Below are 24,815 nucleotides of genomic sequence, written 5' to 3' on the forward strand. Positions count from 1 at the left end.
CAAGTGTGAATCACCTATGGTGATTTTTTGTGTATTTATGATGTTGTATATGGAAGCAGATTCATGCCAAGACAAATACAAAATATTTCAATTAAATCAGTGTAGTGTTTTTCAGTATGTTTTATGTCTGTTGTATATATTTTTCCGCACTTAGTGGAAGATGCTGAGGGGTTTAAGTCTTACCTGAACGAAGCAGAGTAGGCGTGGTCACCAGTTTCCCGTTGACGTAGATCTCCGCCCCCTCGCAGGGCTCCAGGATGACGTTCCCTGTGTCATCATCATCAACAGACAAGAACCACCGGGGATGGTGAGCATTTGGCCATTCTACAATGGCTCCCTTTCTTACTCTACATGTACTGAATGGATAATTTGTTTGCTCTCAATGAGCTGTGATCTACAAAGCCAAGGCAAGAGGGTAAAAGGCAACTGGTCGGCTAACTACTGTCTTCTTCTGCGGTGATTACGTAAGGGATAATCAACGAGGGGCTATGCTTTCTATGGAAAATAATGAATGATGTGGAAAGTGTGTTCCACGAAGCGCTAGCGGAGTGGAACTGACCTTCCACGGAGTTGCATTATTTTCCAGAGAACGCCTGGAGCCCCGAGTTGATTATCCCTTTTATACCATGGCTATAATTGAACACATTTGCGCTAGAAATGTGTTCATTTGCCGGAAGAAATGTGTTCAACATTCACTGAAATAGCTAACAAGTTTACTAGATTGCTACAGTAGTTGCCATGGTAACCAAACAAACATACTTGCTAGTTTAGCTAACCAAACCATCAGTCCGAGCTTGCCATTATGAAAATCGAATTCAACAATGCCAATAAAATTTGACTTTTGCTTTTAAAAGAAGCTCAAACATAGAATGAACTATAGCCATTAAATTCTACCATGCAAATAAGGAAATGATGCACGCTGTAGAATGCCCTTCAAGCCAATCAGAAACCATTTACTATAACTATAGTACTATACCTTCACTAGTCCAAGTCTCTTTAGTCTATAACCCAGTCTCACTAGTCCCTGTCTCTACAGACCCTATAACCTCTGGTGCACGCAAGCATAATCTGCTGATGATTCCTCTCATAGAAATAGAACTAATAGAACTATCATGGTTCGTCCACAGCTGGTCAGTTCAGTTTCACCTTCTCCCCCGTGGCCTGTGGTGCTACTGAAGGTGCAGTGTTCGTCTTGGATAAAATGGCCACTGAGCACGATGTCCTGGCGACTTCTGGCATCTTCACGTCCAACCCTGATGGAAAGATACATAGGATATGGAGTAGATTGCTTTACATAGATCTCTTTCTTGTAAGAACAGTATTTTACTCTTCAAATTCTGAAGAAAATATCATTGCCCACTTCACAGGACCATTTATCCCCTTGATATTCCAGGTAGTAAACTTAAACAGCTTACCCCCTACTCCAAATCCATCTGTACTGTACTACAGGACTGGAGGCCACTTCAATACAAAAGAGGTAAACATTTCCTGCAGATTAAGGAAAACAGTAGTTCTTACTTGGTAGTCCCATCTTTGATGTAGTAGAGTAAGCATTCAGACATCAGTGGGTCCTCATTCAGGTTTACCAGGTGAGGGGTCTAAAAGAAAGACAAGAACATTGTGACTTTGCTTCCACATATGTTTACATTTTGTGTTGAAATATTGTTGACAGGGGTTGTTGTAGCAACTACAGTTGCCATACAGGGTGTACTGGGGTTCAGACCTTCTTGGGGGAGAACACGCCGACGGTGCCTCCATCTTCTCTCATGGCCACGCCCATCTCAGCTAGTAGGGCCTCCCTACATATAGCAGAGAGCCACAGTTATTTGAGACAGATGGACTCAGATAAGGATAATGGTTCAAGGTTAAATCCGTCTAACACACCTCTGCATCCGGATATCTTCAGTACGGCGCAACTTCTCCTCCCATGTCTCATTGAGCTCAGCAATGATTTTCTCTGTTTCCTAGGGTGAAAAGAACAACATATGTCTAAGTTGGCATGGTACTACATACATGCCATTACTTAACATTATGGTTAGCCTCCATGTCCTTACCATCTCTCTCTCTTCTCTCACTCTATCTCTAACCTCCTTGTTCCCCTCTCTCCTCTCTTTCTCCATCTGTCACCAGCTGTCTAACTATCTCTCTGTCTCTCCACTGCCCTTCCTCTCCTCCTCTCTCTCCCCTTCCCACCCTGTCTCTTTCTTCTTCCATCTCTCTCACTCATTCACCACCTCTAAGTTCCCCCTCCCTCCCTACCTTGAGTCTTTCTATGGCCTCCTCGGAGGCGGGGCTGAAGATGCGGTCATGCAGGTTTGCCATAGAGCCCGCACGGCTGGACAGGGCGGAGAGAGAGGGGGAGGGGCTCATCCCAGTCATGGCATTGGTCACTGTGGATAGATCACCCGTTTGATTGACAGCCTGGCGATTATTGACAAAGTTCTTGTAATCGCACAAGTCTGCCAGAAGAAGAGCGGGAGTGTGTGGGGGAGAGAAGGAAAGAGAGGGAGCAAACAGCAGGAAGGTCAGGAGGAGGAGACATTGGGGTGGAGAGAAAAATGCAGAGAAGTGGATATAAGGAAGAAAGGGAAAACAAAGGAGGAGTAAAAAAAAAAAAAGAAGAGAGCTCAAAAAATATATCATAGAAGCAGAGACAGGTGCTTACCAAAGCCACTGCAGAGAGAGGAGCGAGAAAAGAGCAACTTACACTGATGGATATGCAAAGCATACGATAAATTAGAGAGCAACCGCTTTTCTCTGACATTCATATGCAAAATACATACAGTAACAAGCTAAAAAGAATATATCGAGCAGCCAATCTAGAACACATGTATTTTAGTTCTTACTTGCAGCATAATCTCCAGACTGAAAGGCTGTGAAAGTATTATTCGATTAAAATCAATGCAATTCCAAAAAACTACATTTATCCAGCAAGGGACAATTATGCAGGGCAAGCAGTGTGAATTAGAGGTAAGGCAGCAGAGCTCTAGAGCCCCAGATAGAGCCCACATTAAGAGCCTGGCATATCAAAGATCCTCTACAGAAGCAGAGCATCGAACCAGCTAGCTATACACCCAGAGAACCAGAGTGTAACACAGGCTGCATCCCAACAGTCTAAAATGGCTTCCTCCCCTTGTCTTCATCTACACTGATCTGAAATGACTGGAAAGGTGAAAGTCTATTCTCTAAGAGGAGTCCACCATCTTGCTTTCACCTATCCCGTGTTTGCAGATCAGTGCAGATGAAGGAAAAGGAGATGAGGAGAAGATGCCATGTTAGACTATTGAGACGCATTCCAGTCCTCAAGAGGTGGACAGTAAAAATCTGAGTTTCTTTTCTTCAGTGTGTCTGATCCCATGTAAAACATTTGCATGGATTTAAGATGGGTTTTGGGTTGGAGTCCTTCTATATAGCTCTGGGGTGTTATAGGAGTTTAGTATGGTAGAGGTTTGGCTTTATTTTCAGTTAGCTGCAAAGCGTGGGGTTGCCAGAATATACACACTTTTCAAACCAGCTATCACAGGATCAGGACATCGATACGCTGAGAGGAAAGAGGAGAGAGAAGAGTGTGTGAGACACTCACACACACATCTGTATGGCTCTCATCCTGTGTGTGTGTGTGTGTGTTTGTGTGTGTGTGTGTGTGTGTGTGTGTGTGTGTGTGTGTAGGTAGGTACTCACTGTCTATGATATCTCCCAGGCCCTGGGCGTAGAGGAGGTCCTTGAGTCGACACACCTCCTCCTTAAGCTCACGCACCAGGCGGTTGTTAGGGTCCTCGTTGATGACGGCGTTACAGCGGATCTGTTTGGCGCGGTCAGCATACCTGAGAAGGATCATTACAATTAAAAGGCAGGTTCACCCCAAACTCAAAGATTATTCTTTTTTAATATGTTCACTGTTTATACGATGGGAGAAAATCGTCATTGACAGTGACAACATGGGAGGGTTCAAGGTATCATTATTTGCAGCTCCTGGATAACTTTCTGGATTAGTCTCGCAATGCATACACACAAAAATATGAGGGTTCCTCAAGGGTTCTTTGGGAAGGGTGATGGTTCTATGTGGATCCATAATGACTCAAAGAACCCTTTGAGCTCTTCAATGGTTCTTTGCAGTTCACAAAAGGGTTCTTTGCTCTTTTAGTGATAATTAAAATGTAGGGGAGGAGGCTCGGCCTGGTTTGCTCACAGCTCTTTTAGTGCAACCGAAAGTGAGAGTGTCATTCCAGTTTATCTCATCTCAATTATCTCCTCAGGGACCCCCAGCTGTTCCAGAGGTAGTTCAACTTGTCAATTAACACAATATTAAGAATTTTAAATATAATATGGCTGACCACAATAAAAGAAAACCTGTATGGTTCTTCAAAGAACCTTTCAGATTGAGAAAGGTTCTTTATATAACCATTCTCCATAAAGGTGCCTTCAGAAAATATTCATACCCCTAGACTTATTCCACATTTTGTTGTGTTAGATAATATATTGCAAACATCTCAACCAGAGTTGCCCAATTAGAGTAAACTAGTTTTGTATTGGAATTTGCATAGACTTTTTAAATCATCCAAATATTATACATGAATTTACATGATGTCTGCTTCATTTACTTATAATGGAAGATAGGCCTAGTTAAATGAGGACTGATATCAATTATTAATAAAATATGATACATTTGTGTGTCAAAATATGAATATTACAATGCATGTCAATGAATGTGTTTACAGTTTACATGCTTAGAAGACCAGTAAAATGACATGTATTGAATGATATTGTGAAACATATTGAAGATAACAGACAGACAGTGAATAATGATATGGATCTGAAAGGATTTTTGTATTTGCTCAGACATAAACATCCCATAACAATATTTCTCCATTATCCATTATCACTAGCTTTGACTTAATAGCATTCCTTTAATGGGCAACTCAATCGCCTGGTAGAGCATATTTTTCAAGAGTTCCTACATTTGTAAAACAACAACAAATTAGTTCAACAACATAAAAAAAGGTTAGGATTTGTTCACGTTCACTTGCTGGTTTTCAACCATCTTTGAATGCGTGTTTAAAAAAATATGGGAGTCCGGTAATGATAACCGCATGATCATTTCACTAAATGACATCGATTGTGATGATAAAATACGACAAACAAAATGCATATGCTTCATTTAAATGTTTTTAAAGGGTTCATGGTTCTTTATAGAACCTTAGGAAAGGCTTCTTTATAGCACCATACAGGTTCCATTTAGAACCTTACAAGCATGGCTCTTTATTGAACCTTCAAAAAAGGGTTCTATATAGCACCAAAAATAACCTGTCTGGTACTATTTAGAATCACTTTTTTGTGTGTAGTCATTACACTTGTGTACATTACTTTATAAGGAGACAGGTGGTTGGAACTAAAACTGCTCCTCAGAGAGGATGACAGTGATAGTGAAGTACTATAGGGTCACTGAATAACTATGGATTTTAAGGTTTTTAACCTGAGAATTTGACCTCAGAGCTGGGTTCTTACCTGAGGGTGCTCAGGGTCTCGTCATAGTTGATGTCAGCAGGGCTGAGGGCTGCCACCATGGCGGTGCGAGAGTTACCTCCTAATAGACAGAAAGGGGAAAAGAGGTTAATTGGGGATGAGGGCAAGAAGAGGACGGATTATTTAAAGGGTATCTGCAGGGGAATTAAACAAAAGAGTAAACAGTGATAAGGATGCTACATTTAGCATGGTCGGCAGGATCTGGGCTACTAGGTGGAAAATACGTACCCAGGTTCTCTCTAAGTAGCCAGGTCAGCACTGAGTCTCTGTAGGGGATATGGCTCTCCACCTTCTTCTTCTTCTTGTTCTTTAACAGTTAATTTTCCGAATTAGGATACTGCCTCAATACAAGTGCATTTACATGTTGAGAAACGCTTGTAAATCATCTATATCCCAATCTCTTAATACCATTTCCCCAAATATTTTCTCATAACAAAAATGGAAGTCACTGAAATTGTGTACCTTATTTGGTGCTGAGTCCTAGAAAAAGAAGACATTGACAGAACTGAATTAATTGACAGTCATACCAAAATTGATTCAATGACCATACAAATGAAGCGTTGTGTACTGAAGAGTACAGACTCTCACCACTTCAGCTAAAGCAGAGATGACTTTCCCCAGTGTGGTCAGAGATTTGTTGATATTTGCTCCTTCCTGAAAAGAAACAGATGGGGCATACTTAATCAAACAAAAGCCTTGCTTGCAACACAAAAACTACACACTCCACAATATTGAGAAACAGAGCCTAGGGGCTTTGTAAAGTTCATAGACATGTCAACTTGAAATGTTAACTTGAAACTTTGAGGAATTCTTACATTGATATCACTGGGGGGTCGGATTCAGCCCATAAAGTTGACCCAAAAATACCCTCTCACCTTCAGCCTGGTTCCTTTGGCTCCTGTTGAGTCGGCTCTCTCACTCCCAGCCAGATCCACCAGGCTGATCTTGCTCACCTGCAACAAGAAATTACTCTCCGTTATCATTTGTTTTGGCATGAATCTGCCTCCATACTCTGTATCACAATGGGAAAATGCCCAGATTCCAAATGCACAGTAGTAGTCCCAAGAAACTCTATTTGAGGACTTATCTGTAATGAGCACTGAGTAGTGTTATCAGCAGTAACAGGAAATGTGAGTTATTATGTGGATTATAATTCATGGACATTTTTTATAGGGATTGATACATTTTTCGTTAGGGCAAATCAAGTCTGACATTTTAAAGTGGAAATTACAAACTTTAGAAGCCTTTTTAAACCTCGAATACACTACAAGTTTGCATTTCCTGCTGTGCAGGAAAACTCTCAGCAACAAGAGTGATCAAATTAAGATCCTACATCTGTAGGGGTTTATAACTCTATGGCCTCAACCTATTGCAGTAGCTTGAACATAAGGTTGAACCTGGTTATTAAGTCTGTACCTTCTCAGATGTGTTTTCTGAATCCATGTCGTGTTTCTTCTGAGTGAAGATGATGTTGAAGACAGCGTGAGAGCGGCTGCTGGTCTCGTTCATGTTGGTGGCTGCCACCGTCCTGAAGGAAGACAGAATTGAACCTTATGACATCCATCCATCCCTCATCCATCCATCATCCATCCATCCATTCTAAGTCCCATTTACCTGGCCTTGTTGCCAGACTCCATGAGGTCGTCGATGTCGTTGTAGGAGGTGACGGCCAGTTTGGACAGATCCTCCACGTACGGCCCCATCAGGGGGTGCTCTCTCACACGCAGGTTCCCCTTGTTCTTTGGGTTCAGCAGGTCACGCACACGCTCACAGTAGATCTCCATGTAGCTCACCTGTGGAGGTTGTCAATACGCTATATAAGTGCCAATCAAGATAACTAAGTGCCAATCAAATGTCTATTGAGCAACACCACCTTGGAGCAGAGAAGACATTCTTATCAGAACTCTTATCTTATGCACAGCAAAATATATGAGTACATTTAAATGTACACTAAAACGACGTTGGAGGCGGCTTATGGTAGAGAAATTAACATACAATTATCTGGCAACAGCTCTGTTGGACATTCCTACAGTCAGCGTGCCAATTGCACGCTCCCTCAAAATTTGAGACATCTGTGGCATTGTGTTGTGTGACAAAACTGCACATTTTAGAGTGGCCTTTTATTGTCCCCTGCACAAGGTGCACCTGTGTAGCGATCATGCTGTTTAATCAGCTTCTTCTTATGCCACACCTGTCAGGTGGATGGATTATCTTGGCAAAGTAGAAATGCTCACTAACAGGGATGTAAACAAATTTGTGCACCAAATTTTAGAGAAATACGCTTTTTGTAAATATGGAACATTTCTGGGATATTTTATTTGAGCTCATGAAAAATGGGACCAACACTTTAAATGTTGCGTTTATATGTTCAGTATATATCACCCAGGGGGTAAAAGCCCTAACTCACTGATATGCAGTAGGCCTGTCCTGTACAGAAGCTCATTCTCAAACCACTAGAGGGAGCACTCACCTCTACGGAGTAGGACAAGCTGTTGTCTTTATTACTGTCACTTATCTTGGTGAAGAGGTCCTCACACAGCTGGCAGACAGAGAACATGGAGGAACGTCGTTAGACTCGCATATGAACCAGTGTTGGGGTCAATTCCATCCAACTAAGGAAGTACATTGACATTCCAATTCCAATTATCTTCAACACTTTTCAATGAGGAAAAGGTGGAATTGGAATCTGGTTTATTGACTGGAATTGAAATGGAATTTACCCCAACCCTGATATGAACACAGCATATGTATTATCAATAAGAGGCTTTGATGTTTTTGGCTTAAACCTAAATGGGTTTTCAAAGATCCAGTATCTGACATGTACATGATGAAGTAACGTTTCATTATTTGCTGTTTTACTACATTTTGTCATTCATTTGTTTGTTCGTTTGTTCGTTCATTAATTAATTAATTAATTCATTCATTCATTCATTCATTCATTCATTCATTCATTCATTCATTCATCCATCCATCTACCCATCCAGATTACCAGAGGGATGATGCCTTGCTGGTCCTTCTGGTCCTGCTTGCCCATCATGGTGTAGCTCTTCCCAGATCCAGTCTGGCCATAGGCAAAGATACAAACATTGTATCCCTCAAAGGCATGCAGCAACATCTCCTCCCCAATGTCCTTGTACACCTGCTTCTGGGAATGATAGTTGATGTCGTCCGGCTGCAGAGAGAAAGACAGAGTTTGAGTATGAATAATCCTTTAGTTAGCTTATTAGTATTAGTATTATTAGTTCGTTTATTTATGGAGTGAATATAGAGGTCATGGCTTGCATGGTCTTTAAATGCATGATATTCAAGTCTTTCAGGTGTATGTGGTGAAACTCACTGTTGTGTGTGACCAGTAAGAGTAGTCGAAGTTATAGCTCTTGTTCTCCTTTGGCTGTTTGGGGTTTATTATTGCTAAAAGCACAGACAAGAAGTAAACAAAGGTTAGAGAAGTGCCCAGACCAAACCCATAAACTAGCAGAAAGTAAGCTATAGTGAAACACTGTGTAGTCCTTGGCTATGGCAGACCAAATGTAAATAGCCACTTAGAAATAATCTTTGGCTGGCTACATAGATATCATTAGTGGAAAATGCATTGTCATCCTTTTAGGGAGAATTGTAGACCTGGTGGAATCTGAAATTAGGCCAGGAGTTTGGGGAAAGCTGAGCAAGTCCATCTCTGTGAAGACTTCAATGGCCAAGGCACAAACGCTGAGCAAGCTCCTGGCAGCAGCTACTGTCTGTGGTCCATATACACTGAGTGTACAAATCATAATATTGAGTTGCATCCCCTTTTGCCCTCAGAACAGCCTCAATTCGTTGGGCATGGACTCTAAAAGGTGTTGAAAGCGTTCCACAGGGTTGCTGGCCCATGCTTCCCACAGTTGTGTCAAGATGGCTGGATGTCCTTTGGGTGGTGGACCATTCTTGATACACACGGGAAACTGTTGAGCGTGAAAAACCCAGCAGCGTTGCAGTCCTCGACACACTCAAACTGGTGCGCCTGGCACCTACTAGCATACCCTGTTCAAAGGCACTTAAATATTTTGTCTTGCCTATTCACCCTCTGAATGGCACACATACACAATCCATGTCTCAATTGTCTCAAGGATTAAAAATCCTTCTTTAACCTGTCTCCTCCCCTTCATCTACACTGATTGAAAAGGATTTAATAGGTGACATCAATAAGGGATCATAGCTTTCACTTGGATTCACCTGATCAGTTTATGTCATGGAAAGAGCAGGTGTTCCTAATGTTTTGTACACTCAGTGTACTGTAGGTACTGCAGGGATGATGTTCCTCTGAGTCAGATTAATAACGCAGCATCATCAGTGGTGACCGACCTATGATGATGTCACTTACGCACTTCAATAGACTGGGTTTGTGGGTTATATACTGAATATCAGGTATTCATAGGGACATGTAATCAGCCAAATTGAAAGTCTTTGTTGTGTGGAACAGAATAATGTAGTTCAGTGCTCCTTAGTCAGTTGCATCCAAGAGAGGGCATGACAACTTGGCTAAATACAAATTCTAAAGTGGCTTCCTTTCCTATTTTCTAGTTCCTCATCCTTGTTCGCTTGTATTGATTGGAAAGGTGCAATTGAAGAGGCCTCCTGATAAGCTGGTTGATATTGCTATTGGCCGTTCGCCCTATTACTTTCACCAATCCAGTACTTTCATATCAGTCAGGAAGAGGAGAGGAAGCCAAATTTGAGTATCCCGAATCTGTGCCATGCCAAAGACTGTGGGAATGACCGTCGACAGGCACAAAGCAGCGGAATAAGACACACACACACACACACACACACTGGCACACACACATCATCTGATCTAGCGTCTCAGCTGAGACAGAAACAACGAGGCCTTTTGGACCCTCTGGGTCACGTGATGAGGGATGAGAAGCTCTAGAGGTCAACCCCCCCCCCCTCCCCTCCACACACACACACACACACACACACACACACACACACACACACACACACACACAGACAGGCTCTCAGTTCTCATTGGAGCCTTTGTTTCAATCCCTACGGAGATGTGTTACATGCCTCACTACCCACCATCCTGTTGCTTTCAAGCGTGTGTTCCGAGCACCAAGCAGAAAATGTTTCAGTGATTCTCTACAGTAGAGATGATTGGAATGCACCATGAAGGGTCTATGTTGTGAAGTGATGAATTGATTGAAATAAGCTTGAGATGGTGTTAGATCCAATGATATAACACATGTATAGCACCTCCGAAACCATTTAAAATGTCATATGATGCTGTCTCCTGAAAGCCCAATCTAAATCAGACCATATTAGTAAATATTTAATCAAACTACATTCATTATTGATGAGGACATCTTTGCCTGGAGTTATCAGACTGGAAAATGCTGTATATCCCAATAGAAGGCATTTCAAGGATTCATCAATACATATTCCAGAGATATCACTAGTATAGAACATTGCCTACATAGACTCTAACAATGGCAGACTAGCCCTAATATCAGCATTTCCCCTACCAGTCCTTAGGCAGGGCGGACCCCCAATCACTGCCTTCATCAGTTGACTTGGTCCCCAACTAAAATATTTTAGATTTGAAATACTTCAATAGAAGAAAAAATAAATTGGTTGTGTAGCCCAGCCCTGGATAGGCCTACTAATTTGGGGGCCAATTAACAACCAGCCCAGGTTAATCAATAAGTAACCTACAACCAGAAGAGCAAAGCTGAAGTCCTCAGGTCCATGTGTTTTCTTACACCAATGACAATATAATAGAAACTCTTATAATACAAATATGCAACACTCACTTGTGGTGTTCCCTGACATCTGGATGATGCACTTGCTGTCCTTCCCGATCTCTCGAGAGTTGAAGGGACGGACCCGGACCGCCACCTTCACTGAAGCCCCCGCCATGATGCCTGTCAGTGGGGGGCGCTGCGACTATAGAGGGGTTCAGTCAGGAGGGGCTTGTCACCAGGTAGACACCTAAAACCTGTGGAGAGGGATGCCATAGTGAGATTATGTTTTGAATGAAGATCTCATTTTAACTAATTTGTAATGACATCATCGAATAGAAAAATGTAAATCCCTTCCTGAAAAGGCTGCGCACGTGTAAAAATATGGAGATTTATAAACTTGGTGCACGCCATATATACGCATGTTTCCGTTATAAATCAGACCTGTCGTGAAACTGTGGGGGCATGAACGAGTATTATACACTCTTAGAAAAAAAGGTGCTAAGTAGAACCATACAGGGTTCTTCGGTTTGTACCCATAGGGGAGCCCTTTTTGGTGCTGGGTAGAACCCTTTGCAGAGGGTTCTATCTAGAACCCTCTATGTAGGGTTCTTCAAGGAACCCCATGAATACAGTATGGTTCTGCCTAGAACCCTCTATGAAGGGTTGTATCAAGAACCATTTTATCATCTAAAGGTTCTTCCTAAAACCGTCGATTAAGGGTCCTACCGAGAATTATTTATGACAATACATTACATATACTGTATCATAAGGCCTTGCTTTGAGGGCCAAGTTATACCCTTACACAGTGGTGTTAGGAATCTCCTGATTTACATGCCTGCAAGTAACATAATGTTGGCTTGCAAAGTGATGTGTAATTCTTATTGGAATCCAGCCAGAGTTAGGATATCGAACAAGTGGAATTGTTAATCACCCGCAACCTGCATTCAGAATGACTGCCAAGGTAGGAAAGTTTGAATACCAAGACTACCTCAAACATCTAAACTGGAACAACCATCTCAGTAACAGGTGCAATAAATCAAATTACTAACAGATTGGATTAGTTTAGAAAACGGTATGTTATTTATCTTTGTGTAGCATAAAATGTATCAACCAATCAATGTACATGCAAAAACACAGATATTACAGTAAAACAAACAATTCTGAAATGCTCCCTGCAATAGAGCATGCTGGGAAATATGATGTATGGTTCTATGTAGAACCCTTCTTGCCTTCCAAAGAATCCTTCTTGCCTTCCAAAGAATCATCAAAGAACCCTTTCTTCCAAAAACGGTTCATAGGATGTTAAAGGTTCTAGGTAGAACCCTTTGACTTACAAAGAACCCTTGTTTTCCAAAAAGGGTTCTTCTGATCAAAACGGTTCTTGGTAGAACCCTATCCCTCCACAAATAACCCTTGTGGAACCATTTTTTATGAGAGTGTAACTCCGCCTGAAAAATGCCCATAATGTACCTTTTATGGTGACAATAACACCCTTATGTGCTGTATACTTGGGAAGTATTGGAATTAGGCCAAGACAGGAAATAGCAATGCATGGCGAACTTGATCAAATGTCTTTAGAGGTGTTGGCAGAATGTTCGGTCAATAGAAAGCGACATCTCGTTGCTATTGACCGAACCTCACTATAATTTCCAGACCCTACTGGATTGGCTGTTAATATCTACAGTTGAAGTCGGAAGTTTACATACACCTTAGCCAAATACATTTAAACTCAGTTTTTCACAATTCCTGACATTTAATCCTAGTAAAAATTCCCTGTTTTAGGTCAGTTAGGATCACCACTTTATTTTAAGAATGTGAAATGTCAGAATAATAGTAGAGAGAATGATTTTTTAAGCTTGTATTTTTTTCATCACATTCCCAGTGGGTCAGAAGTTTACATACACTCAATTAGTATTTGGTACCATTGCCGTTAAATTGTTTAACTTGGGTCAAACATTTCGGGTAGCCTTCCACAAGCTTCCCACAATAAGCTGGGTGAATTTGGGCCCATTCCTCCTGACAGAGCTGGTGTAACTGAGTAAGGTTTGTAGGCCTCCTTGCTCACACACACATTTTCTATAGGATTGAGTTCAGGGCTTTGTGATGGCCACTCCAATACCTTGACTTTGTTGTCAAGTGTATTACATACACTTAGGTTGGAGTCGTTAAAACTCGTTTTTCAACCACTCCACAAGTTTCTTGTTAACAAACTATAGTTTTGGCAAGTCGGTTAGGACATCTACTTTGTGCATGACACAAGTAATCTTTCCAACAATTGTTTACAGACAGATTATTTCACTTATAATTCACTGTATCACAATTCCAGTGGGGTCAGAAGTTTACATACACTAAGTTGACTGTGCCTTTAAACAGCTTGGAAAATTCCAGAAAATGATGTCATGGCTTTAGAAGCTTCTGATATAATTGGAGGTGTACCTGTGGATGTATTTCAAGGCCTACCTTCAAATGCTTGACATCATGGGAAAATCAAAATAAATCAGCCAAGACCTCAGAAAGAAAATGGTAGACCTCCACAAGTCTGGTTCATCCTTGGGAGCAATTTCTAAATGCCTGAAGGTACCACGTTCATCTGTACAAGCAATAGTACGCAAGTATACAGTGAGGGAAAAAAGTATTTGATCCCCTGCTGATTTTGTACGTTTGCCCACTGACAAAGAAATGATCAGTCTATAATTTTAATGGTAGGTTTATTTGAACAGTGAGAGACAGAATAACAACAAAAATATCCAGAAAAACGCATGTCAAAAATTGTATAAATTGATTTGCATTTTAATGAGGGAAATAAGTATTTGACCCCCTCTCAATCAGAAAGATTTCTGGCTCCCAGGTGTCTTTTATACAGGTAACGAGCTGAGATTAGGAGCACACTCTTAAAGGGAGTGCTCCTAATCTCAGTTTGTTACCTGTATAAAAGACACCTGTCCACAGAAGCAATCAATCAATCAGATTCCAAACTCTCCACCATGGCCAAGACCAAAGAGCTCTCCAAGAATGTCAGGGACAAGACTGTAGACCTACACAAGGCTGGAATGGGCTACAAGACCATCGCCAAGCAGCTTGGTGAGAAGGTGACAACAGTTGTTGCGATTATTCGCAAATGGAAGAAACACAAAATAACTATGACCCCAAGAACACCATCCCCACCGTCAAACATGGAATTGGAAACATTATACTTTGGGGGTGTTTTTCTGCTAAGGGGACAGGACAACTTCACCGCATCAAAGGGACGATGGACGGGGCCATGTACCGTCAAATCTTGGGTGAGAACCTCCTTCCCTCAGCCAGGGCATTGAAAATGGGTCGTGGATGGGTATTCCAGCATGACAATGACCCAAAACACACGGCCAAGTCAACAAATGAGTGGCTCAAGAAGAAGCACATTAAGGTCCTGGAGTGGCCTAGCCAGTCTCCAGACCTTAATCCCATAGAAAATCTGTGGAGGGAGCTGAAGGTTCGAGTTGCCAAACTTCAGGCTCGAAACCTTAATGACTTGGAGAAGATCTGCAAAGAGGAGCGGGACAAAATCCCTCCTGAGATGTGTGCAAACCTGGTGGCCAACTACAAGAAACGTTTGACCTCTGTGATTGCCAACAAGGGTTTTGACACCAAGTACTAAGTCATGTTTTGCAGGGGGTCAAATACTTATTTCCCTCATTAAAATGCAAATCAATTTATAACATTTTTGACATGCGTTTTTCTGGATTATTTTGTTGTTATTCTGTCTCTCACTGTTCAAATAAACCTACCATTAAACTTATAGACTGATCATGTCTTTGTCAGTGGGCAAATGTACAAAATCAGCAGGGGATCAAATACTTTTTTCCCTCACTGTAAATACCATGGGACCACGCAGCCATCATACCGCTCAGGAAGGAGACGAGTTCTGTCTCATAGAGATGAACGTACTTTGGTGCGAAAAGTGCAAATCAATCCCAGAACAACAGCAAAGGACCTTGTGAAGATGCTGGAGGAAACAGGTACAAAAGTATCTATATCCACAGTAAAATTAGTCCTATATCGACATAACCTGAAAGGCCGCTCAGCAAGGAAGAAGCCACTGCTCCAAAACCGCCATAAAAAATCCAGACTACGGTTTGCAACTGCACATAGGGACAAAGATCATACTTTTTGGAGAAATGTCCTCTGGTCTGATGAAACAAAAATAGAACTGTTTGGCCATAATGACCATCGTTATGTTTGGAGGAAAAAGGGGGAGCTTGCAAGCCTAAGAACACCATCCCAACCGTGAAACACGGGGGTGGCAGCATCATGCTGTGGGGGTGCTTTGCTGCAGGAGGGACTGCTGCACTTCACAAAATAGATGGCATCATGAGGAAGGAAAATTATGTGGATATATTGAAGCAACATCTCAAGACATCAGTCAGGAAGTTAAAGCTTGGTCGCAAATGGGTCTTCCAAATGGACAATGACCCCAAGCATACTTCCAAAGTTGTGGCAAAATGCCTTATGGACAACAAAGTCAAGGTATTGGAGTGGCTATCGCAAAGCCCTGACCTCAATCCTATAGAAAATTTGAGGGCAGAACTGAAAAAGCATGTACGATTTGTGGGAAGCTTGTGGAAGGCTACCCGAAACGTTTGACCCAAGTTAAACAATTTAAAGGCAATGCTACCAAATACTAATTGAGTGTATGTAAACTTCTGACCCACTGGGAATGTGATGAAATAAATAAAAGCTAAAATAAATCATTCTCTCTACTATTATTCTGACATTTCACATTCTTAAAATAAAGTGGTGATCCTAACTGACTTAAGACAGGGAATTTTTACTAGGATTAAATGTCAGGAATTGTGAAAAACTGAGTTTAAATGTATTTGGCTAAGGTGTATGTAAACATCCGACTTCAACTGTACTTTAATTGCTAAAAAAATATTGTTAAAAATGTATCAACAAATACCCTACCATCTAACCCTATACTCATTAAAAACACACCACCCTACTACACTATTTAAATCTATCTTGTCCTACCTAAGGCCAACAGCCACCATTCAACACACCCTGTAACTCTTCTGATGTCAAGTCTCGTGCACACAAATACTTCTCTGCAGCTGCCACCACAACCTCAACGACGAGCATCACAAACACCGGGAATCTTCCCCTTCAGTTGGTCAACTTTCACATTTACCGCAACCCCAGTAATCACTCCTTTCAATGGCACCCTTTTCTTGAGATCAAAACTATTCACATCTCTTGTCCCCATTAGTTTGACGCGGAACGCCTGCTCCCTCTGAGCAGCAGAAACACAAACAATTATCACAAGACCACTTCTGGTTACCTTCACCGATTCCACAGCACCCAACTCTGTTTTCACCCACCCTGAAACCACAAATGGATCAGCCAAAAGGCAAGGGTACACTTTTTCAAAAAATTTCACTCCAACGGTCACAGACTCATCTTTATCCTGTCTCGGGCTCCGAGAACTTCACCACACCTATCACCTCCGATATTTTACACTCACGCACTTCCATTTCTCCTCCTGTCTTCGATCCAGCATACAGTTCACTCTGCTTACACCTTCTACCATTCTTCTTTAAGAAACCATCTCCCTTTTTTCTGCCACTTTTAACTGATTTAAGCTCACCCTCTTCCTACCTCTCTCTCTTCGACCTCTGCCTCTCTTATTCCCTCCATTCCACTTCTGTATTCCAAGTATACGTCTCCATACAATAATATAGTACTTCCCCTAACACACTGTACATCTCATTCTAGCCCTCTCAAGGGAAGGCATTCCCCATTCTACCAGGGGAACCCCCCGAGAGCAAAGTTACATCATCTAATGGTTGAATAACTGTTAGTTAACTTTGAAACCATTTCAAAAGAACCACACATCTACCATCGACCTCATATTTCCAAATACAACTATATACTTGCAACTAGCCGGCTTTACTACACACTCTCGTTAACGGAAACATAATATTTTTACTTGCTATAACTGTGATATACTATTGTTTACCTTAGTTTAATACACTGACTGTAAGTCACTCTGGATAAGAGCATCTGCTAAATGACCAAAATGTAAATGTATATGTAAAAATTAACACTTGCCAAGCACACTTCTGGGTATTATTCTAATGACTTCTGCTCCCCAAACATGGCCAAATTTGATCAAAATACAAATAGTTTGAGGGCGGAGCTCATTAGAATAATATCCAGCAGTTTGCTTTGCAAATGCTACTTTTCAACGTTTACATTTTGGTGATTTAGCAGGCGCTCTTGTGCATTCATCTAAGGTTGATTTTAAAAAATCACAGTCATAGCAAGTAAAAAGTTTTTGTAACCGTTACTGGGAATGTTCTTGTAATTAAGGATACATTGGGCTGTCATATTATCCTGTGCTTGTTACAATATACCTTTCTGATTTATCTTTGCACATCTCTGGCTAGTGCAGAGTACATTACTGTAATGGTCACAGTGACTTGCTACTAGCTTCTTGTAAGTTAGAGCAAAATTCTGAGCAGTGACAGAACAATATCATTAAACAATTGAATGCAAATATAAGCATGTTAGTATTTGTATAGCACTTGCACTTCTAGAGGCCTGAAAAAGGCTTCCTAACTGGCTGTGATTACAGAGCAAAACATATCAGAACAACCCAAATAAATAGTCAACAATTTAAAACCCACTGTCACTCTGATCTGTTCTCTATACACATTAAATCATTAATACACTACTACCACATATCAGTTCAATTGGTACAGCATTCTCAATAACGGGTGCATGAAATATAGCCACTTACAAGGTACGCCTCAAAATATGTTAATGACCCAGGGATTCTTTCCCCTCCCACAACATTTTCCCACAATACACCATGATTTAGAGAATGCTGAAGTAAATATACAGCAGACAGTACTTTATTGTTAAATGTTATTGTAATAAAATTACAGCAATTGCTAACAGCAAATATGTAATTATATATATAAGCGTACCAATTCATATTTGGTGTTTTATATCACTTGTAGAGGCCTTAAGCAACAAAGGGACATGGCTAAACACTCAAATCAAATCAAATTGTATTTGTCACGTGCGCCGAATACAACAGGTGTAGACCTTACAGTGAAATGCTTACTTACAAGCCCTTAACCAACAATGCAGTTTAAAGAAAATAAGTGCTAAGTAAAAAATAGATAAATAAATAAAAAAATAATAACAGTAGTGAGGCTAAATACAGGGGGTACCGGTACAGAGTTAGTCGAGGTAATTGAGGTAATATGTACATGTAGGTAGAGTTAAAGTGACTATGCATAGATAATAAACAGAGAGTAGCAGCAGCGTAAAAGAGGGGATGGGTGGGTGGGGGTGGGAGGGAGGGAACAATGCAAATAGTCCGGGTAGCCATTTGATTAGCTGTTCAGGAGTCTTATGGCTTGGGGTAGAAGCTGTTAAGAAGCCTTTTGGACCTAGACTTGACGCTCCGGTACCGCTTGCCGTGCGGTAGCAGAGGGAACAGTTTATGACTTCGGTGGCTGGAGTCTTTGACAATTTTTAGGGCCTTCCTCTGACACCGCCTGGTTTAGAGGTCCTGGATGGCAGGAAGCTTGGCCCCAGTGAGGTACTGGGCCGTACGCACTACCCTCTGTACTGCCTTGCGGTCAGAGGCCGAGCAGTTGCCATACCAGTGATGCAACCAGTCAGGATGCTCTCGATGGTGCAGCTGTAGAAATGTTTGAGGATCTGAGGACCCATGCCAAATCTTTTCAGTCTCCTGAGGGGGAATAGGCGTTGTCGTGCCCTCTTCACGACTGTCTTGGTGTGTTTGGACCATGATAGTTTGTTGGTGATGTGGACACCAAGGAACCTAAAGCTCTCAACCTGCTCCACTAAAGCCCTGTCGATGAGAATTGGGGCGTGCTCGGTCCTCTTTTTCCTGTAGTCCACGATCATCTCCTTTGTCTTGATCACGTTGAGGGAGAGGTTGTTATCCTGGCACATCACTGCCAGGTCTCTGACCTCCTCCCTATAGGCTGTCTCATCGTTGTCGGTGATCAGGCCTACCACTGTTGTGTCGTCGGCAAACTTAATGATGGTGTTGGTGTCGTGCCTGGCCATGCAGTCATGGGTGAACAGGGAGTACAGGAGGGGACTGAGCACGCACCCCTGAGGGACCCCCGTGTTGAGGATCAGCGTGGCAGATGTGTTGTTACCTACCCTTACCACCTGGGGGCGGCCCGTCAAGAATTCCAGGATCCAGATGCAGAGGGAGGTGTTTAGTCCCAGGGTCCTTAGCTTAGTGATGAGCTTTGAGACTTGATGCAACTCTGATCTGTTCCCTATTTACATTTAATTGTTAGGGAACTACCACCACATACCTATTCAATGGGCTTTATTGGTATGGGAAACATATGTTTACATTGCCAAAGCAAGTGAAATAGATAATGAGAAATAAACAGTAAACATTATACTCACAAATGTGCCAAAGGAATAGAAACATTTGTCATATTATGGCTATACACAGTGTTGTAACAATGTGCAAACACATATCACTTACATTGGTACAGCACTCTCACTAATGGGTGCAACAAGTAAAGGCTCTTACAAGGCATACCTCCAAATTTGTGAGAAGGGTGCAATTCGGTGGAGTTCCTGCATGTGGGCATTTTCGGAAAGTATTCAGACCCCTTCCCTTTTTCCACATTTTGTTACGTTACAGCCTTATTCTAAAATGGATATAAACTGATTTTTCTCTCATCAATCTACACACAATAACCCATAATGACAAAGCGAAAATTGGTTTTTAGATTTTTTTTAAACAGCAATATCTTATTTACATAAGTAATCAGACCCTTTGCTAGGAGACTCGAAATTGAGCTCAGGTGCATCCTGTTTCCATTGATCATCCTTGAGATGTTTCTACAACTTGTTTGGAGTCCACCTGTGGTAAATTAAATTGATTAGACATGATTTGGAAAGGCACACACCCGTTTATATAAAGGTCCCACAGTTGACGGTGCATGTCAGAGCAGAAACCAAGCCATGAGGTCGAGGGCAATCTGGGGAAGGGTACCAAAAATGTCTGTAGCGTTGAAGGTCCCCAAGAACACAGTGGCCTCCATCATTCTTAAATATAATAAGTTTGGAACCGCCAAGAGCAGCCTAGAGGTGGCCCCAAAACTGAGCAATTGGGGGAGAAGGGCCTTGGTCAGGGAGGTCACCAAGAACCCGATGGTCACTCTGACAGAGCTCCAGAGTTCCTCTGTGGAGATGGGAGAACCTTCCAGAAGGACAACCATCTCCGCAGTACTACACCAATCAGGCCTTTATGGTAGAGTGGCCAGACGGAAGCCACTCCTAAGTAAAAGGCATATGACAGCCCGCTTGGAGTTTGCCAAACGGCACCTAAAGGACACCAAGATTGAGCTCTTTGGCCTGAATGCCAAGTGTCACGTCTGGAGGAAACCTGGCACCATCTCTATGGTGAAGCATGGTGGTGGCAGCATCGTGCTGTGGGGATGTTTTTCAGCAGTAGGGACTGGGAGACTAGTCAGGATCGAGGGAAAGATAAACGGAGCAAAGTACAGAGAGATCCTTGATGAAAACCTGCTCCAGAGGGCTCAGGACCTCAAACTGGGGCGAAGGTTCACCTTCCAACAGGACAACGACCCTAAGCACACAGCCAAAACAATGCAGGAGTGGCAACACAGGAGTGGCTTCGGGACAAGTCTCTGAATGTCCTTGAGTGGCCAAGCCAGAGCCCAGACCTGAACCCAATCAAACATCTCTGGAGACCTGAAAATAGCTGTGCAGCGACACTCCCCAATCCAACCTGACAGAGCTTGAGAGGATCTGCAGAGAAGAATGGGAGAAACTCCCCAAATACAGGTGTGCCAAGCTTGTCGCGTCATACCCAAGAAGACTTGAGGCTGTAATCGCTGCCAAAGATGCTTCAACAAAGTACTGAGTAAAGGGTCTGAATACTTATGTAAATGTCATATTATATATATAGTTTTTTATTTTTAATACATTTGCAAAAATTTCTAAAAACCTGTTTTTGCTTTGTCATTATGGGGTATTGTGTGTAGATTGATGAGGGGGGGAAAAACAATTTAATCAATTTTAGAATAAGGCTGTAATGTAACAAAATGTGGAATAAGTCAAGGGGTCTGAAAACTTTCCGAATGCACTGTATATTGTTTAATGTTTATGCTACGACAGGTGGGAGGCGAGGGCGCTCCAGTAGAGTAGGTGGCGTTAATGGACAATAACGTTGGATGCCGACAAACCCCACAGAAGATGGGGCGGGGGCGACAACGGTAGCTAGCTAGCCATACACCAGTAGACAGTGTCCTTTGTCCCCGCCTGTTGGGCACTGTTTTCCCGCAGTTCTGTTAACAACGGCGAGGGTAGGTGTTCAGCAGGCGGGAGCGAAGGACACTGTGTGCTAGCTAAGCCAGCTAGTCTGGTACACAGCAGGCGGGAGCGACACCGTGTGCTAGCTTGCTAACTAACTAGCTAGCACACGGTGTCACTAACTAGAAAGTTACCTAGCTACCTAACACACAGTGTCGCCCCAGCCTTTCAAATTCCCAAAATACAGAATGCCACTGTATTCTTGTACTGCATTCCAGTACATTTCTAGCAGTACAGTAGCCAGTGTGTTACTGTAAATATACAGAACAAATATATATATTTTACAAATTGTATGTAGCCTACTGTATTCTGTGGTGTACAGCATTCTCACTAATGGGTGCAACAAATACAGCATTTTACAAGGCGCACCTCAAAATATGTTAATGAGCCAGAGATGATTTCACTGCCCACAACATTTTCCCACAATGCACCATAATTCACAGTATGCTGCTGTAAATATACAGCAAAACAGGTAATACAGTACTTTAATACAGTATTTTAATTTGTCAATTTAAAGCAATTTGTTACAGTGTAGCACTACCTACCCTGCTTGCTAGCACCGACATGAGGGCAAAGCTAGCGTGGCTATCTGTATAGTCATCACTCCTGTTATTTCTCTCCATCCTCGATGTGTATTCCAATTGGGTGCGTCTACAATGCTGCAGCTGACAATGCCGACTCTCCAGCCTTGTCATACTGCACCTGCCTGGAGCCTTAGCCTATGAGCAGTATGTAGCCTACGTCGGTAGGCCTATTGCCCAAATAATGTCCCATCCCTTACAAAATGGGTTGGCTTGTTTCCTTGATTCTACAGACAGCAATAGGCTATCAACCCAACGCGTCTGCGAAAAAATCTCCCCAGTGATATCTTTCATGTGCACACCGTCAGAATAAAAATATTTTTGCCAGCATCACAAAACATACAGCCCGCTAAAAATAATGTAATAAATACATACATTACATAATTGACAAGGATATTAAAGTGAATAATGTTATTATGCACCTACCTACTTCGTGGTTTTCTGTTTACACTCGAAAAGACCCAACATTCATAATGTAAATATTGTCATCTCCAACATCTTGCGCTGCCGCACCTCAATGCAAACGCACTGTCAAAGCAATAGGCTATTGGCCATCACTCCATTTGGTGCTATGCTATTCGCCCACTGTTAATATCGATGTCATTGAATTCATCCGTCCATAAATTCATCCCTGCGACACATAGGCAAATTCATGATTATCAGATGTAGTTGTTTATTTTGACTGTGAATCCGATTAAATTAAATAGGCTATTGACAAGGTTATTCTTTAAATCTGTAAAAACAATTGTTTCACAATGTCTAATAATGTGGATGCCAATTTTCTTCGGAATAACAACACATTTAGCCTACATTATGCAAATAATCCAGACCTCACGCATAGCCTAAACATCTGTCGCAGTGTCCTTTTGAGATCCTTGTTTACTGCCCCAAGATAATGAAGAAGGGCCTCAAAATGGACATCCAAATAGACAACCCCGAGGAAGAGCCGAGCACCACCCTTGGTTCCCCACTGCGTCAACCCAAGGCCATGATCAAAAAACAACGTCTCATCAGAAAAGAACAAATCTCAATAGTTTTACCTAACCACCTCGAATTCGACGACCGCAGTGGGTTCCTCCTTGATATTTTTCCTCCCGTCGATATCAGCTAACAGCCTCCCTCAGTGTATCCATCCAGGGAGTATCTGCCCCGAGCAATAGAGAGAGACACAGAGAGAGAGAGAAAGCTAGACCACCCCTGTCAGGGCTATGGATGAGTGGGTTCTAACAACAGGGCATGGTACACAGTGGCGCGTCAGTCTGTCTGCCAGCTAGACATGGGTAGGGTAGGGGAGTGGACAGGGAGGAGAGAGGAGAGGAATGAGGCTGGATGGATGCAGGAGGCGAGCTCAGAGAGAGAAAGAGAAGAGAACGCCCTTTGGTTGGTCCACAGTAATATGGCTCAGGTGACTCAACCAAGGCTGCTGGGAGTCAGTGATGACATCAGCACCATCGTAGTGGGAGCAGGCAGTAGAGATCAGTGATGCAGCACAGAGAAGGAGGGTGGAGGGAGGAGGGAATGAGGGAGAAAGCAAACAGGGAAAGAAAAGGCAGGGAGGGGTGGGAGATGACCAGGGACCCATGTGTTGCCCCCATTATACAAAGCACAGATACAGTACTTTGAGGTGGTGTAGATCTCATTGGTTTCTCACTAAGCTCATTGGTTTCTCACTAAGCTAAACAGTAGAGAGTAAGGTTGTAATTATATCCCGAGTCAATGCATGTACACCTACAGTACTACACCAAACATGCATCCACTGGCTGTTCACTGGCTGTTCAGTGAATTAAGTCTTTGTTGTTTGAGTATTCAGCTGTGTGGACACTAGTTTGGGTCATTGTTTCTCGCAAATATGGTTTCTTTGTCTAGTGATCGCGACGGATTTGTGTTATTATACTGGACTGCATCACTATTACAGAGTAGAGAGCAGAGATATGTTAGAAATCTTCTAAGAAGTCACCAATGTTCTTGTATTTGTATTTTCATGAGTGATATCTCTGTGAAGTGAATATATTAATGGGATTTTCCTCCCTTCAAGATACTGTAGTTCTCTTCCGAGATATTCCAATGAAACTCTTTTTCAAATCAACTTACAAAGTCATCATCTTGAATAGACAATATCCTTGATCATATTCTCAATTAGAGCCAGGTCACAGAGGAAGCTGAGGAGGGTAGTAGAAGCTCAATGTTTCAACCCCATCTGCTGGACAGCTGTCACTATTACATAAGGCCGACATGGGTAATGCATTATGATGTGGTTATAATGCATTGTAAGACCTGCCATAAGCAGCTATGACCACCTTATCATGTCTTATTTTCCTCTCTTAATATAATAATGATTCCGACTACATAACATCTTTAGTCTGTTGAAAATGTGCTACGTAGAGACATAAGATATTAAAGACTAATACATGCTTAGAACAATAATCAAATGTTTGAAGGTCACTATTTTGTGAACCTGTTTTGCAGTATTGACCTGTACAAGGATCCCAAAAATTGTCTGTGATGGACAGACGTCATGTCTGCTCTTCTGTAATCAGATAAGGAACAACATGATTTACGCAGGACAAACAGTGTTACGCTGGCACATTATTTGGACATGTGG

At 42.1% G+C, this 24,815-nt stretch overlaps 1 protein-coding gene across 25 annotated transcripts in view; it reads right to left on the reverse strand.

Annotated features, from left to right (window-relative positions):
- The window catches only part of LOC121535010 (kinesin-like protein KIF1A), a 44,754-nt gene extending 21,193 nt beyond the window's left edge, over positions 1-23,561 (reverse strand). For 8 of the 25 annotated variants that reach the window (XM_045216981.1, XM_045216980.1, XM_045216984.1 and 5 more), the window contains exons 1-20: positions 23,254-23,561; positions 11,316-11,500; positions 8,861-8,934; positions 8,513-8,695; positions 7,994-8,062; positions 7,138-7,316; positions 6,940-7,051; positions 6,399-6,476; positions 6,112-6,177; positions 5,986-6,003; positions 5,752-5,830; positions 5,506-5,584; positions 3,682-3,824; positions 2,847-2,873; positions 2,260-2,459; positions 1,885-1,964; positions 1,724-1,799; positions 1,519-1,598; positions 1,147-1,253; positions 184-282 (exon numbers count right to left, since the gene is read on the reverse strand). In XM_045216981.1, coding sequence (XP_045072916.1) covers positions 184-282; positions 1,147-1,253; positions 1,519-1,598; positions 1,724-1,799; positions 1,885-1,964; positions 2,260-2,459; positions 2,847-2,873; positions 3,682-3,824; positions 5,506-5,584; positions 5,752-5,830; positions 5,986-6,003; positions 6,112-6,177; positions 6,399-6,476; positions 6,940-7,051; positions 7,138-7,316; positions 7,994-8,062; positions 8,513-8,695; positions 8,861-8,934; positions 11,316-11,421 — 1,855 coding nt within the window. In that variant the 5' untranslated portion in view covers positions 11,422-11,500; positions 23,254-23,561. Of the gene's footprint in view, positions 1-183; positions 283-1,146; positions 1,254-1,518; positions 1,599-1,723; positions 1,800-1,884; positions 1,965-2,259; positions 2,460-2,846; positions 2,874-3,502; positions 3,542-3,681; positions 3,825-5,505; positions 5,585-5,751; positions 5,831-5,985; positions 6,004-6,111; positions 6,178-6,398; positions 6,477-6,939; positions 7,052-7,137; positions 7,317-7,993; positions 8,063-8,512; positions 8,696-8,860; positions 8,935-11,315; positions 11,501-23,253 lie in introns of all 25 variants that reach the window. The other 17 variants (XM_041841665.2, XM_041841670.2, XM_041841662.2 and 14 more) reach the window with 8 other exon arrangements.
- Between the last annotated feature and the right edge of the window lie 1,254 nt (positions 23,562-24,815).

This window comes from Coregonus clupeaformis, unplaced genomic scaffold (assembly GCF_020615455.1).
Source record: "Coregonus clupeaformis isolate EN_2021a unplaced genomic scaffold, ASM2061545v1 scaf0881, whole genome shotgun sequence".
NCBI lineage: Eukaryota > Metazoa > Chordata > Actinopteri > Salmoniformes > Salmonidae > Coregonus > Coregonus clupeaformis.